Below are 17,253 nucleotides of genomic sequence, written 5' to 3'. Positions count from 1 at the left end.
TTTTGTTGACTGACGACCTTGTGTGCACCCTGCCGCGCCTTACCGCGTAAATGATGGAATGAACCGTGTAAATAAAAATTGTTGGTCTGGCAAGGTGCCGCAGAATGACCAAACACGTAAACCAAATCAGCATAAATCGAGACTACTGTATACTGTATTATTATTAGTATTACATTTTCGCCCTCCAGGCCCTGATGTGGGTCAGTGACCTGTGCCCGAGTGGGCTAATCTCTGTTAAAAAAAAAAAAAAATTGGGATTCACTTCCGGGAGACTGCAAATTTAAATATAGGATGCAGGCAGATTTTTTTTTGCCATTTTTAAGACAAAAGAGTGCATCTTGTATGTCATAAAATACAGTAGGTAAAGCATGTGCTTGCTCTATCAGCACATACTTATTGTGTCAGGCCTACTGCTCTACCATTTTCCAGGTCAATCCTGTAATGCACATTTTCAGAAGGTAAAGAGAAATGATCACCCGTGCAATGTAAAAGTTTACGACTATCGACATATTTTTACAGGTGCTGCAGTGTCTATGTTAAGTACCTGGCCTCTTCCAATACTCAGATCTGCTATGTCTAAGTTGGTGGAACCTAATGAGCAAGGTGAGACAACATTTAAACCTGGATTTATAAATTGGGCACCATTTTCATATGTTTTAATTATGTCTTACTTATTTAGTGGAGACAAACTGTTGCTGTTCTGCACTCTCTTCATTTTTGTTTTATGTATACAGGCATTATCTTGTGAGGGTGTTTTGAGATTCAAGGCTAGGCCAAATTGTTTGAATTTTTAAGGACTTTGACTATCCAGACTATATCTTTCTTTCTGTTCAATATATCAACATGCATTTTTAAACATGACTCCTATATCATGTGATGGCATGTTGTGTACCATATTTGGGCCATTATGAGTTAGGATTTTAAGATCAAAAGTTACTGAAAGGTCACATTCTTGGTCACTAAGACTTCCATAATTTTCATCCAATTTTTATAAAAGTTACTTGGCCAATTGACATAGGTCTACAGGACTGCACAGTTTTGGTCAACACCCACCAGACAAAGACTAAGGCCAGTGGTCATCACTATAAGTCACACCTTTCCAGGAATCATTTCTAGAAATTAACTGATTGATACAAAATTTAAGGACAAAAGGGATTACATTTTCCTCCAGCAACTACCTTCCTCTTGACTGTTACTCCAGCAGAGTCCAAGATCAGTGGTAATTAATACACTTAAAATTTCAACAATTATTATATCCTATCTTTACAAAAATATTCAAAGCTGAGAGTGGTCACCTTTTGCCAGTGATCACCATACTAATGACAATCATACCCAGTGACAATCTAAGGTTCAGGTCATAGGCCAGCAGAAGTTACCACATTGTAGCATCTACAATCACAAACTAATCCTTATGAAAATTATAGCGTCAGTCAGCCTTGACAAAATGTTAGTACAGGTTGAACCTCCCTAATCCGGCACTTTTGGACCTGACCTGTGCCGGACTATAGAATTTTCCGAACCACAGGTGGTCTTTGTAAAATACATAGTATTATTGATGCGTCAATCTGGCGCATCATAATTAAAATTTACCAATGTTTCTCTGGGCATGCTACACTGTCCTAAGGGCAAAGCTGTACTGTACGTGTACTCAAAATAATGTACTAAATAATTACTAAAATTTTTGTTTACTGCAAACTATAGCATGTTTACATTCAAATTAATCACTATCTTAAAAGAATTCCAGCAATGTAAATTATCTTTTCCCCGGTCACTTCTGTGACATTTTATAAGCAAAAAACATAAACTCAAGCTAAAGGACATGAATAAATACTTCACTAGACCTTCATCGCCAACTGTCAAACATGTCACTATCACCTCCCCTTCCTCCCATCCCCCCTCCCAGCCAGGGTTTGGTGGTTATACAGTAGGCTTTAAGTTTTTATCTTATATAATATCTCAGACTAAAGTTAGGAGAATATAATTGCATTGCTAGAATCCTTGCAAGACAGCGAATAATATGAATATAAACATCATACTGTATATTTTGCACAGGAGATAAACATTTTTGCTCTTTGTATGTCTAATGCGAGCTACAGCATGTTTATATTCAAATTAATCACAATCTTAAAAAAATTCCAGCAATGTTAATTATATTCTCCCATGTCAGTTCAGTGACATTTTATAAGAGAAAAACTTAATCACTCTTAAGGACAGATAAATAAATAAGCACTAGACCTTGGCATCAACTGTCAAACATATCACCTCACCTCCCTCCCTCCCCCTCATCTTCCCAGCCGGTAAACTGACCAATTCGGCCCCTTAATTTTAGCTGTGTTGATTTATGACTGTTTGTTTTAACATAATACAGTATAATCTGGATTTACACGGATTTGATTAACGCATTTGGTCATTTACGCGGTGCCTTGCCAGAATTGAAATGCTTTAATTACGCGGTAAGTTTGGTCATTTACGCAGAGAGTGGCTGGAGGTCCAGACGGACAGCACCATTTTGGTTTCAAGCGGCCCATGCTGGACCACAAGCGGGGGGAAGGGGTGCACAGTATGTCGCTGTTGCGTTATCGGTGACGTCATATAACGTATCTGACTGTGATTGGGCTACGCATCCTTACCACCCACGCATTCCCTCTGCAGCTAGCTGTGATTGGTCTAATGTAATATGACGCGGCCCTGCCACCAGAGGGTAGAAGTCGCTGACCTAGCAGGGCCTGTCTCATTGTTCTCAGTTCTCCGCGTATACAGTTCTCTCTTGTGCCCGCTTATTCCCTCACAACTCACATTGGCTTCCGCGGACCCCACCACCAGAGAAAAACATTGAATTACCTGGACCAAGCCATGATTGTGTGAAGGAAATCATCGAGTTGGAGGAGAAAATTAAGCTCATCCTAACAACGACCCAGACAAGCATCGGTGTGAAGCGCCTAATAACCATCTGACTAAAGTTATGGAGCCAGATATCCAGATCTATCTCGCACATCAATGCTAGTCGTCAACGTAGTATTGAGGACTTCTCGCCATAACCCACCACAATCACAGCCAGCCCAAGTCAGTGATAGTGATATTGACAGTGAGGATATGGACTTTGAGAGGTTTGTCTGGGAGGCCCTGCAAACCTCTCAAGTAGTGAAAGTGATTCACCGGAGGGCAACTAATCTAACCTCTGCTCCGTAACCAGCCGCCATCCAAGTGTGCAACCAGCTTTTCTACTAACATAAGTGTTAAAAACCTAATATTATTGATATTTCTCTTAATTATTAATTATGTGTGCATACCATCATAAAATTAAGATGTTATTTACTGCAAGGTACATATTGTGTCGGCAAAAAGTGGAGTTTGGGGGTCGGACCAGTCTTTATTTCAATTAATCCCATATGTTCTGTTATTTCATTTACGCTGCTTTTTTACGTGGCCTCCACGGGTTCAATTGGACGCAGAAATCCAGACTATGCTGTACTACAAAATACAATGTTTTGTTTATTCTAGGAGATGGGCTGAGGTGCATCTGGGTAGACTCTCAGTCTTTTTCAGATTTAGTGTTTCTCTCAAGTACCAAACTAAATTATTCCATTTAAACAACACTTCGATTTAGTGCGAATTCTGTTTAAAGCAACCTCCCTTGGAACATATCTTGTGTTATATCTACGTTCTACTGTACAGTGTAATTGTAATAAACGAAAATAGATAACAATAATTCTCATTCTGCACTTAAAATGACAAATTAGTTACAATACCTGTACCTGTACATAAATTGGTGATGTTCACCTGTAAAGAAGAAAAATATATCTGTACAGTAAATGAAATAATAAAATAAATATGCTTAGGAGGCATATTAACGGAAAATAACAAGTGAAATATTACAGAAACACTTGAAATACCTAGGAACGCACCAAACTCCACGAGGACCAGATATAAACAAAGTATGCGACCATGGATACTAGCGGGTATGGGCAAACTAAAATTTTGCCAGACAACGGGAGGTGCTGGACAATAGAGTACCGGATTAGGGAGGTTCAATCTGTACTGAACTGTCAAGGTCAAAATACAGCTGGAATCCACACTTCTAAGTGATGATGATGATGATAATACAGTACACAGTTGATTCAGCTTGAATCTAATTGACCATATGTAAATTTTGGTCAAAATTGGTTAACAGCTAATGTCAGAGGTAGAATATTGCATAATGTATTTCATTATATTTCATACTTTCCCATAATATTTCTTCTATATTCCATCTAATTTTTCCTCTATTTCATCTCTGTTTATGATTTTCGGTCTTAGATTATCCTTATTTTGCTGTAGTTGACACATACAGTGACATCCCCATTAGCCGGAATAATTGGGCAGAGCAGTTCCCGGGATTGAGAGATTTCTTGTATGGAGATGAATTTTCTCATCCCCGAAAAAACACAGTCCATAAATTTTCTGGGTACTGGGTTAAGGTTTCGAAGAGTCTAAACAGATAGACACTATCACACATCCCCTGAATGTTTCCTGGTGCCTGGGCCGAGATTCTAAGCTACGAATCTCGCACAGACAGACACAGAGTAGTATTTATTTATGAAAATGCCACTATACATTTACAATATATTGTAAACAAACAAAATATTCTACTGTGTACTGTACTAACTAGCACATGCTGCTGTTTTGAATTTGTGATGCAGGCAAGCCAAATGGTGATAAGATGATACAGGATGGCCTACCTTTTTCTTGTACCATTTCCTGTAGCAGGTGTTAACTGTCACTCTCCTCTCTCTCCATGGAGAAAGGAGTGTACATGTACTGTATACTGTACATATACCCTCTACACACTAGCATACACTGTCCACTCTGCAATGTACAGTACTATACATATGGTACTTTCACTCATTGAATGTACAGTCAGTCCTCATCGGCGACGGGGTTAGGGACCGACCTACGGTCGTAAGTCGAAAATGCGAAAATAATACTAAGAAAATCTAAAATGGGTGTCTCTTTTTCTTCTCAGCACCACGAAACTCTCACTTTTACACTTCCCAGCCATTTTAAAGGGAATTATAAACGAAAATTTTGTCAGCACACAGCGTGATCACACAGCGCGATCACTAACGTCGGGAATCGAAAATACGCAATTTGAAAAAAATTTATACGACTGCGGCTGTCGTATGTCTGGCTGGTTGTAAGTCGAGGAGTACCTGTACTATAGTCTACGCAACTGTAATCACTTTTTACGTACTGTATTAACACTGCTTTAACAGTATTTTTGGCTGATTATATGCTAGTACAGTAATGTATAGTACAGTACTGCACTACACAGATTGTGTGAGCGAATGAACAAGCTTGTACAATGGCAACAGACATGAACTAAGAGTGTCATGATGGAAAAGTTTGAGGAGATAGGCTGTGAAACACTTCCGCCAATCATAGGCATCCCATGCAGTCACAGGACAGTATTGTAGTGGCCAATCATACCTCATGAGCACACTGAGCCTACCCACCCACACACCTGGCACATATTTCCACGTCAGAAACTTGATGCAATCTCTCGGAAATTTATTCCCACACCCAGAATAGAGAGATTTTCTCGGAATTTTCCAGAAATGCGCATGATGTAATCCTCGGAAATTCATTCTCATGCCCAGAATGGAGAGATTCTTTGAGAATTTCTCTTAATGCTCAAAAAATAAATGCTGGCTATTGGAGAGTTCTGGGGATCGAAGTTTCCAGCTAATAGAAAGATTGCTGCATTTTATTTTTACATAATTTCATTGTGTATTTTAAATTTTAATCATACAGTATTTCATCCCTATTCTCTCCACATTGCATCCTATCTCATCTAAATTTACATTTTTGTTTCTTCATATTTCATCTTTATATTGTTTTTACTTGGTTTCATCACATATCATATACCGTATACAGTACAGTATTGCTGTAGGTTGGCCCTGAAAACAGAGAAATTACACCAATTACTATTGTGATATTTCTTTGTTAATTTTATTGATTTAGCATTTTTTTAGACTACTACAGTATACTATTTTTGCTATTAAAGATATCAACATGAAGCTTATAATATTTAGGCATTACAGTATAGTATTACATGTACTGTACTGTAGATATTTTGGATACATCACGGCAATTCTGTATAAAATGCCATAATTTTTACTTGAGGTATTGTTACTACAGGGACCAATATAATCATGAATTGGCTAAATGTAAATATATTATCTAATGGGAAAATAAAACTTAATTAAGTTCAGGAATCACTAGCTATTCTTTAATATAATTTTTACCCCTGTACAGTACTAATGTATTGCCCATATGTAGCATCAGTTGTAATAGAATGCAAAATAAAACTATAAACAGCTTTACTGACTGACTTGGGCTGGGAAATATAGTTTAAATTATAGTACGGCAACCCACAATGCAACACCTACTGCTGCTCCCTACACTGTTTCCTGTTCCATTGTCTATTCTCCACAGTGTTGTATGAATGCATAGGAAAAATATTAAAACATGTAAGGTAGTAATTCATGATAAACAAAACTTCATTCTGAAAATATGTACAGTACAAGTATGTTCTGATGTTCAAACATGATGCTTGAGATCAGTTACATACATACATACATTGATCTATGTACTTCTCAGTTGATAAGTTGAAGCTGCTGGTCTTTGATGGAGGGCATAACTAATATTGTTCTAGTCTTAGTGGTAACTTATCAAGGGGTTACAAATGCTAGTGAACTCGGTCCTATCTGGACCCAGCCTCATAAATATTCCAGCCTCATGGAGATTCCAGCCTCATAAGGAGCTTGGGACTCCAGCACCTGCCCAGCCAGGCAGAAGAGTTTAGTCGATGACCCTGGCATGCAAGAAGGAGATAATGGACTGGCTGGACAGTGACAAGAAAGTGTTTATTCTTCTTATTTAAAGGCTTATTTCTGTTTTATTATTCACCTTATATAACTAAGGTGCACATAATTAGCTGAGGGTAACTTTCATAGAGGTTATGTGCAGAAAAGGTGCTTTGAAAGACTAGTTTTGGGTTTAAGGTGTTTATCTGGAGGGGTCCCAGAACGAATTGTTTTCTTTCTAATTGCGGTCCTCAGTTAAAGCTGTTCGATAACGAAATTTCGGTTAGCGACACTTCTATGAGACTCGAATTAACAAAACTCGATTAAAAACTCACGACAACAAGTTTGTTGTGAGCATGAGCGATCAGCTGATGGGCTAGTTGCAAGTAATCGTTCTATGTTTCATTCGTTTCAGTGAGTAAATATCAAGAGTTTTGTCATTTTTGCATTTTTTATATTATAAAGTCATTTTTAATTTGTTTTTATTGTAATATATACAGTACAGAACTGTTTTTGCCCAAAGTCGCTGACCAGCCACTAGGCCAGTGTTTTTGTTGACAGTGGAGTGAACATATTTGTTGGTGTCTGAATATTTGCATTTACCTTGAAATTAGTCAATCTGAAATTTAGTTAACATATTGATAATATAGCCAGTGCAGGGATTTAAAGAAAATAATCTGAATTACACAGTAACTTAAGTTTTATTGGTGAATGATGGCTCATCACGGGTGCCCTGAAGGTTTTCTCCCCATCCCCTCACTCTTTCTTTTCTCTTTTTCCTTTCTCCATCCCCACTTCTAATTTCATATCATGTACTTACTGTATTTTTTTTTTTGTATGCACTTTTCTGTGAGCTGGAACCAATTACCCAATATCCCATTGAAACAGTGGATTCAGTTAACGAAATTTCCGGTTAACGAATGACTCTGTGGAACGAATTGTGTTTGTTAACCGAGGGACCACTGTAGTTTATAGTACCCAAGTCCGCTCCGCTCTGTTGGCACCACTTACCCGCTGACTTGTGGGGAAACACTGTATAATGAATTGATACAAGTATGCATAGTGGTCCTCAGTTAACGAACACAATTCGTTCCACAGAGTCATTCGTTAACTGAATCCATTGTTTCAATGGGATATTGGGGTAATTGGTTCCAGCTCACCTAAAAAGTACATACAAAGTAAAAAAAAGAATGCAGTAAAGTACACTTACTTTGAGGTGTGTATGTAGAGGTTCCTCGTTGTTGATGATGATGATGGGAATTAGAAGTGGGGTGGAGGAGAAAGGAGAAGAAAGGAAGTGGGGATGGAGGAGAAATCACCTTTAAGGGGACCCATGCTTGATGCCGTCATTTCACCAATAAAATTTAAGTTCACTAGGTGTAATTCAAGATTATTTTATTTAAATCAACACTGCACTGTGCTATATATTATCACTATGTTAACTAAATTTCAGAATGACTAATAATTTCAATGAAAAATGCAAAATATTCAAGACACCAACAAAATAGATGTTCACTCCACTGTCAACAGAGCCCAACTGATGCCTGTTGGCTGAGTCAAGGCCTGATACACAAAAACTAGTTCCCTGTACTGCATATATTATCAATATGTTAAATAAATGTTAAAATGACTAATAATTTTAATATAAAAAATGCAAAAATATTAAAGAGCACAACTTTCTTGATATTTACTCCACTGGAAACGAATGTAAACATAGAACAGATTACTGAATTGGCAGACTAGCCCATCAGCTGATCAACTGATGCTCACAACAAAGCGTGATGTTCGTAAGGATTTCGTTAATCTTAGTTTTGTTCATTAACCGAATTGAAAATCCTTATGGGAGGTAATTTGTTAACCGAATTTCCGTTAATCGAACCGTTCGTTAACCGAGGGACCAATGTATAGTACAGAGGTCAGTAGGTTTGCCGTTTATTCTTATGACTGAAATTGCGTTTGACTTCTGGTTGCCTTCCATGCAATCTCTCTTGGATGGGAAGATCATGAATTTGGCCATAAACAGCATGTGACCTAATGTGTTAGGTTGAAAAATTTAAAGCTCCTCCCAATGTCTCAGTCATAAGCTTTGGTGTCTGCAGGTCACTCATGGGGTGTGACTCTTTAAAACCTAAACATTGTTTTAACTTCATCGGCTGTCAAGCAGGAAGATCACTCTATTAGATTGTGTATGAATATTGAGTGTAGATTACTCCAGTGTCTCTACCATGTCTAAGTCTGCTTACCTATGCATTGCTTTTCCTGAGGATGTCCAACCACTCCAAGAAGCTCTTCAGTGTGATCCTTGTCACGGCAGGCATTTCTCAAGCCAATTGCAGCTACCATAAAATTATGTAATGACACTTAGCTTATACCATGTAAAAATTATTTTGTATGTATTTTGCTCACCAAAAAGCTGCATGGTCCTTGGGCTGGGTTCTCCCAAGGGCCGAGTTCTTCTGATACTGAGATTTCCTGGTTTTTAGCCCCATAGCTTTATAGGCAGTCATATACTCCAGTCTTAGTAATAAAATGAGATTTCAGGATCAATCTTAAACTCTTTGTTTCAACCTTTTATTTTTAACCCTACAGGCAAAATGTTTGCTTGCATAGCTTTATTGGAAAATGCTTGCACACTGGTTGCTTCTGGAGTATTCAACAGCATCTATCCTGCAACAAGACATATATTCCGAGGGTTCACATTTATTATGGGTGCTGGAATTCTCCTTTTCTCAATTATTATCCTCAGGTGAGCTAAAATAACAGTTTGTTTGATTTTTAAAAAGCTATGCTAACAACCTCTATGTTGTTTCAAACACTTTATAGGGTGACATTTCCGAGGCAAGAAGGAAAACCTACAGTAAATCCAGAGACACTAACATGATGGGTGGCTAGCTTCAGTGCACATTATGGCAAATTTGTTGTCTTTATCTCCAACTTCAGAAGTTTTATCATCCCTTACATATATTCTTTTATTTTATTGTTTCCTTACCTTCATATCTAATCTTATTTTTTCATACATTTTTTTATATTGCATACTACTGAAGTAAGTGGTAAAAGGTCCAGTTATATGCAGGTTGAAACTTCATACAGAATATCTAAATGACTAATGTCTTTATCATTGCAAGTAGGTCTTGAGCACTCTGTGTTTAATTCAGTATTACGGAACACCTGTGTACTTGTATGCCTACAAAGCATAACTACTGTACTGTATCTGCATATATGAAAATTGTGTGTCCTATAGAAGACCAGACACACAGACAAAAACTCTGCAATTAGGTTTGGAAAATGTGCGTATATTAATAAGAGGGCAAATGAAACTGAGATAAGATTATTTGAAGAGCAAGCATCCTAGGAGGAGAGAAATGTATGATGTGAATTTCAAATAAATATGGTGTGGAAGTAAGAAAGATACAGTGAAGGGAATCCTGAATTTGTGTAATTATAGAGGTGAAGTAAATGTATTTGAATAATTACGTTTAATTCAAAACTACAATACGTGTAAATTTGCCGATGTTAAAAGAGAACGTATATTTGAGTTCATTGGTAATAGGGTAATTACTAAAGCTTAGATGAAAAGATAAAAGTGGTTTGTTCATGACAAATTAAAAGCAATGGTCTTTTTAGAGAGACTGGGTGACTGAAGGATGGAAATCATGCCCTTTACATATTATTGTAAAAAATCACATTTGATTGTCTTGATGTGTGGCTAGAAACTGCACTTTAGGCCGAGATACACAAAGAAGTTAGTATGTGTTGGTTCAAGTAAAATCTACTTTTGAAAAGGTGATAAGTAGGATCAAAATAATGTGATTTAGCATATAACAGTTTCATTGATCATGGTACTGTATAGTTATAAAAGAGTCACTCCTTTTAACATCATGCTTGTGATTACTTTCATGTACAGTAAACAGCACAGTATATTTATTTACGTAGTATTTATTATTGAATTTGAAATTAAATAATACATGTACACATGCTTTTGTTGCAATGCAGAATGCAAATTATACATACTGTATATGAGTGTGTGCAGATGCATGCATGTGTGTGTGTGTCAAAAAGTTTATCACTTCCCATGATAGGAAAGAAGCTGTTGGCATTCAATGACTGGTACATTATAGAAATGAAGAAATAAACTCAGTACTGTACTAATACAGCTCCTCCCCGACTTACAACCTACTCGACTTACGACCACCCGCACTTACGACCTGCCTCAGTCGTACCAAAATTTTGTCAAATTACGTATTTTCGAGTCCCAACGTCAGTACACAGACAAAATTTTCGTTTGTAATTCACGTTAAAATGGCTGGCAAGCTTAAAAGTGAGAGTTTTGTGGTGCTGAGAAGAAAAAGAGACACCCATTTTAGATTTTCTATGTACAGTATTATTTAAGCATTTTTGACTTACGACCTGGATTTGGGTCCCTAACCCCGTCGTAAGTCGGGGAGCAGCTGTATACTTTTTTTTTTTTTACATGTTTTTGCTTACCACTGCAATTCACATTCCAGTGTCATGCACAAAGCTCTTCACCAGTTTAGCAAGTATGACTCTGTAGAATTAGCTGAAGAGGCTAGGGAAGAGTTTGAAGAGTTGGATCAAGAAAATGAACCTTCACCAACTGATCAAGAGGAAGCATCTCCCCCCCAAGAGGAAAGTGGGCTGGTGACTGAAAGTAATACAGAGAACATTCAACCAGTCACAAACAATGATGCTATACCCTAATTGAGGTTTGGTTCCTGCCACATGTTTAGTTCATTATATTGACAGTTTCTCATAGAAGCTGCAGTTGATGTTAATTGTTTCTTTTATGTTAAATTGAATGTTTTAGCTTAAGAGATAATATAATTTGGAAGCAAAAAGTTGTACAGTTTAATGAATTATAATAATAATAATAATAATAATACCAGGTCTTTTGTTTCTCAAAAGCACCAGTTCTTCTAAAGAATTCACTAGTGCTTAAAACACTACAAAATCAAAGACTCAAGGATAAAAAGAAATACTGTACTGTACTGTACTGTACTGTACTGTAATAAGAGATCACAAAAAGTGACAGTTCAGCTTCAATCATTCATATACCCTTAAGTTTTAATCCCTGTACCTGTATCATATCAGGTAACATGATTTTGATACCGCTATCTGTTTGCTTATTGGGTACAGTATTTAGAATTTGTAAAAATGACGATAAGAAAATCATTTAATGAGTTGATGAAAAATTAATTTGAATAGAGTATAGAAGTAGACAAGAAAAAGTGTTAATGAAGACAAAAATACAAATGTATTTTCCCTATAAGGATTTAAAATGTAATGTGTTTATTTCTCGAACAAAACCCTAACCCACAATTGGGAAATGATACAGTAATTTAGAATTCACACATAGCTATTCAGAAAATAGAAAGATACCAGTTGAATACATTTCATTGTCTTGGTGTACATCAATGTGACTTAATTCATTACTGCAACTGTTGGGTTTTATCTAACCCAAAAAATTTATCATGAAATTCTTAAATGCCAAAACACGAAGATGCAAGAAATAAGACATTTAATTTGTTTGACACTTCATTGGATAGATATGTAAACAGGGAAGCTTAATTAGTAATTTTAAAAAGATATTTGATTGAGTAGCTATACTGTACTGTACTTCTGTTCAGGAAAAAGTGAATCCACTGCTTTAAGCTCTGTGAGTCTACGATCAGAACTTTCAGAGAGTCTGAATACCGACCTGCTGAATCTTTCTGTCTTCTGCATACTGTACAGTATTATGAGATCCAACTCATATTCCATGTTATGTGTGTCTTACTCACATGTACAGTATCTAAAACAACTATCTGTGCATACTTTGTGGGAAACAATATGAGACCATGGACGATAAATTTTGGTATAAGAGGGCTGTCACTAGTCACACATAAAATTTTGGAGCATATCGACCCCCACCTGCACAGATAGTTGTTTTAGCTACTGTACAATACAATTATGTACATTAGTTCACATGTTTGTGTCTGAAGAAAATTTATAAAGGAGAGAGAAAATCAGATGTAAATTTTATTTACAGTATTTGTATACCAATATTTGTTATGAAAGTAGGTATTAAGTTATTTATATATAAATGTTGTTCGAATATTGCAGTAATGAGATTTTCCTTATTGGAACTTTCTGTGATATGAAGGTTGAGCTTTTGGATAAGGGGCCTGATATAATTAATAAAGGGAGAATGGATAATGAAGGATTAGCTAAATATTGTGACATAAAGCAATACACCCACCTCTCGTTTTACGCGGGGTTACGTTCGTGAAAATCACCGCTTAATTCAAAAACATGTAAATTAAACATAATTTTCCCATAAGAATACCTGTAAATGGTACAGGTTGGGGGAACCATCATATACCGTACGGGGTACGAACAGTGCTCTTACTTAAACCAAGCACGCGGCCAACCTCCGACACACGCTCTCTTCTCTGAAGGCGGGTGATCACATTTAATTTCACATCCATTGTGATTGTTTTTCGTGCCTTTTTAGCTTTAGGTGACCCAGAGGAGGCAGATGGATGTTTTCCATACATCCTCAATCGGGAAAACAGCGTTTAACACTAAAAAGTTACCTGATAAACACAATGTAAATGAAACCACAGAGAAAAAGTAGTGCTGGTGTGAACTGAGAAAGCTATATTTGGGAAGCTTGCTGGACGTCATCACAGTTGTTGTACAGAATACTTCATTATCATCATTATCTTCATCATTAGTAGTAATAATCTTTATTATTACATTATAATAATAATTATTATTAATAATAATATTGAAATTGTTGATATGACTGTGACTTTATAGTAATAATTTACAAGCACCTCACCAGGCATCACACGCTACTCCACTGCCAGGCGACCAGGCGAATACACACGGCAAATTTAAACTGTCTTGAGCGCATTATTTAAAAAATAGGTGCGCTTAAATTAGCTTTTAGTATTAATTGAACAATCGCATTATTCCAAAAACGCTTAAATCAAACCTGCGTATAACGCGAGTTACCTGCACAGGTACCAGACCATTTATCTGGCTTCCAGGAAACCGGTTTTACTTGAAAACCAATAGTTCTTTAACCTGGTTAGTTTTGAAACCGGTGGGCGGCCACATTGTTTTCCTATTGGTAAAGTCACAATGTCTTCAGTTTTAAACAGCCGACATCTGTGAGTACTTGCTTCACTCTAATTTTTTTTGTTATTTACCCCAATTTATCATATATGTACAGGAGGTCCCCAACTTACGAACGCCTGCTGATACTAACACGTTTAAACTTGAAATTTACAGTACAGTCGGCCCTTAACATACGCGGGGGTTAGGTAACAGAGATACCCGTGAATGTTAGAAATCCGTGTACCTTTGCTGCCCCCCCCCCTCTCTCCCTTAAAAAACCCTGGCCCCCCATGTCCTTATTTACCGTATATACCTGTGTGTAGTTCGAGTTTTTAAGACCAAATTATTTGGCAAAAAATTGGGGGTCGACCTCTAAATGGGTAATAGTTTCGTTAAGTTGAAAAATATTTACCAGTAACTACCAATAAACAATGGAAACGACGCACCAACGCACCACCAGCTGTGAGTGTCGGTACAGTTGCCAGGGCAGATCTCTTGCGTCATCATAGCAAGCCCAAAGTAGCCAAATGCATGGTATGGTATGCACAGGACGATGTAAACATAAAGTACAGGTTGACAACCTTTCGAAAACCGAAAGCTCTGAAAACCGAAAGTTTTTGTGTGGAGCATTTTTTTTTTTTTTACAGGTATTAGCCCACCCAGGCATAGATCACTGACCCACATCGGGGCCTGGGGGGCAAAAATGTAATAGTAATACTAATTATAATAATAATAATAATTATAATAATACCTGTAATTATTCATAGTAAATAAAAATTTTAATTAAAAAATACACCAAAATAAAATAATAATGATAACAATAATACTGTATTAATAAAATAATAATAATAATAATAATAATAATAATAATAATAATAATAATAATAATAATTAACGGTTTATTGAAAGAGCATACCGTATATCTCGGCTTATAAGACGGAATTTGAACATTAAAAAAATCTGCCCAAAGTTAGGGGGTCGTCTAAACCACCAAGTATAAAATTCTTACCTCTTAAATATTGTGGTTTAGTGTGTCAAGAGTGGTGATGGAAACATCGTAAGCCACTCACAAGGTCTTACCACTAATTATTTTATACTGAAACTTACGTTTGGCAAGCTGGATTCAAATTAAGATTACCGGTATATTAAAATAATAAAAATGTATTATAAACCTGTCTAACATACCGTAAAAGAACATTATACCCCTGTAATAAACACAGCTATCATCACACACCCCTCCCCACGCCCCCCCCATTTGCCAGTGAGGAGACAAGAAAGGGAAAGTGACCGCGAGATTGGGCTATTTATAGCAGTGGAGGTGGTCAGTAATGCATATCGGTATATTTACTGATAATAATACTTATCTCCTATAAATAATTAATTTAAAATTTATTTTTTTACAAGGAATATTCAGTAAATGACTGCATTAATTCTTGAAACTACCGACAGTTAAATACAGACGCTTAAGTGACGTCACTAGTGTTTACACTACACCAGCTGGTAACATTTGATGCCATTACTTGAAGTGAATTGGCCTTATTTTAAGTAACTAACCATAAATAAATACAAAAAGTAAAAAAAAGATCAAAAGTGAGAAATAATATACTGTATGTATGTTGTGTTGTCAAAGTTAGAGGAACAATTCAAACTGCAATTGTGTGTAAATGAGGCAGAAAGTCAGGTCAGCGCTGAACCTGGGACTTGGTCACAATTTTCGTGATGCCATATGGCAGCAGGGTCTACCATTAGACAACACATTATGCTTCCAATATCTTCCCAGGCGGTAGTATCTACCTGTTTGGTAGCTGCCTACTACCTACACAATTTTTAGTAATATTACTTTGATACATGATAAATTAGACAAACAATGAAAATAAACATCAAATTTAATTACCAAGACGCTTCCCATTGGCAGCTGTAAGAAGAGGGGGAGATGGGCTATTTTTATCCCGTCTTTGTGTCTGAAGTGGCCAGTAATACCATATATTTACGGTATCTCCTATAAATAATTAATTTAAAATTTATTTTTTACATAGAATATTCAGTAAATGACTTTTAAATAAATAAACAAATAATTCGGTAAATCTATTTCAAGTAAATGGAAAATAAGCAAACAAATGTTATTTACCACCACCCCTTCCCTCTGGCTCAGGGTGAGATGGAGGGGAGATAAAGAAGGCTATTTATAGCCCGTCTTTGTGTCTGAAGTGACTGGTACTCTTATGCACCATAAATAATTAATTTAACATTTATTTTTTTGTACATATATTTTGTTGTATATATATATATATATATATATATATATATATATATATATATATATATATATATATATATATATATATATATATATATATATAAATATATATATATATATATATATATATATATATATACACCTAGACCCCCACTTACGACGGGGTTAGGGACCCGAATCCAGGTCGTAAGTCCGACATGGTCGTAAGTCCGACATAGATAAAAAAAATAAAAATAAAAAAATAAAAAAATAAAAAAAATTTAATAAAAAATCTACAATGAAATACAGTACAGTAAAAGTAATGAATAATGATGAATGGATACAGTACAGTGAAAGTAATAAATAATAAGGAATGGATACAGTGTGACTGAGCACTTAACCTATAATGTAGTCAGCTGAATGCACATTTGGCCCCGATAATTTTCTAATTATACATGGAGACTACATTAACTGGAAACGTTTCGGTATAGAAAATGCGTGTGTCATTTAAAAAAATTTTTTTTTTATCTATATCTGAGGTGGTCGTAAGTCCCGACGGTCGTAAGTCCACGTAGTCGTAAGTCGGGGTCTAGGTGTGTGTGTGTGTGTGTGTGTGTATATATATATATATATATATATATATATATATATATATATATATATTTGTGTAATAAATGTATGTAGTAAGTACATACTGGTAACCTTTTTCACTCAAATCCTAATGAAACACCATAATTAGAATACGGTGGTTGCTGTTGAACCACATGTTGTATAAATAGTCGGAACACAGCCACACCACCGAGACGAGGGAACACTCCCACCACCGATCGTCTCGTGTGAAGCAAGCGTATAAATGAAAGAAAATACTTGCAGTGTGTTTAATATGTTACAGTATATTATAAATAAATAAATAAATAAACAAATAAACAAATAAATCAGTAAATCCATTTCAAGTAAATGGAAAAATTTTACTCGATACCGACATTAGTTCCAGTTATCGGTAAATAGCAGACGCTTCAGTGACATCACTAGTGTTTACACTACACCAGC

General features: G+C 36.1%; 1 protein-coding gene across 1 annotated transcript; it reads left to right on the top strand.

Annotated features, from left to right (window-relative positions):
• Positions 1-432: 432 nt before the first annotated feature.
• LOC121877695 (proton-coupled folate transporter-like) lies at positions 433-12,871 on the top strand. Its single transcript, XM_042383518.1, has 3 exons — positions 433-603; positions 9,435-9,591; positions 11,351-12,871. The coding sequence occupies exons 1-3, from the start codon at positions 534-536 to the stop codon at positions 11,562-11,564; spliced, it is 441 nt and encodes a 146-aa protein (XP_042239452.1). The 5' UTR covers positions 433-533; the 3' UTR covers positions 11,565-12,871.
• The last annotated feature ends 4,382 nt before the right edge of the window (positions 12,872-17,253 follow it).

Source organism: Homarus americanus, unplaced genomic scaffold, assembly GCF_018991925.1.
Source record: "Homarus americanus isolate GMGI-L3 unplaced genomic scaffold, GMGI_Hamer_2.0 scaffold20300, whole genome shotgun sequence".
Taxonomy (NCBI): domain Eukaryota; kingdom Metazoa; phylum Arthropoda; class Malacostraca; order Decapoda; family Nephropidae; genus Homarus; species Homarus americanus.
This window is presented reverse-complemented; position numbering and strand designations above follow the sequence as displayed.

Excerpts from the sequence above, each read along its gene's own strand:
- LOC121877695 (XM_042383518.1), top strand. The coding sequence starts at position 534 with ATGTTAAGTACCTGGCCTCTTCCAATACTCAGATCTGCTATGTCTAAG. Across the intron at positions 604-9,434 it reads GGTGGAACCTAATGAGCAAG|GCAAAATGTTTGCTTGCATA; the intron begins GTGAGACAACAT and ends TTAACCCTACAG. Across the intron at positions 9,592-11,350 it reads TTCTCAATTATTATCCTCAG|TGTCATGCACAAAGCTCTTC; the intron begins GTGAGCTAAAAT and ends TTCACATTCCAG.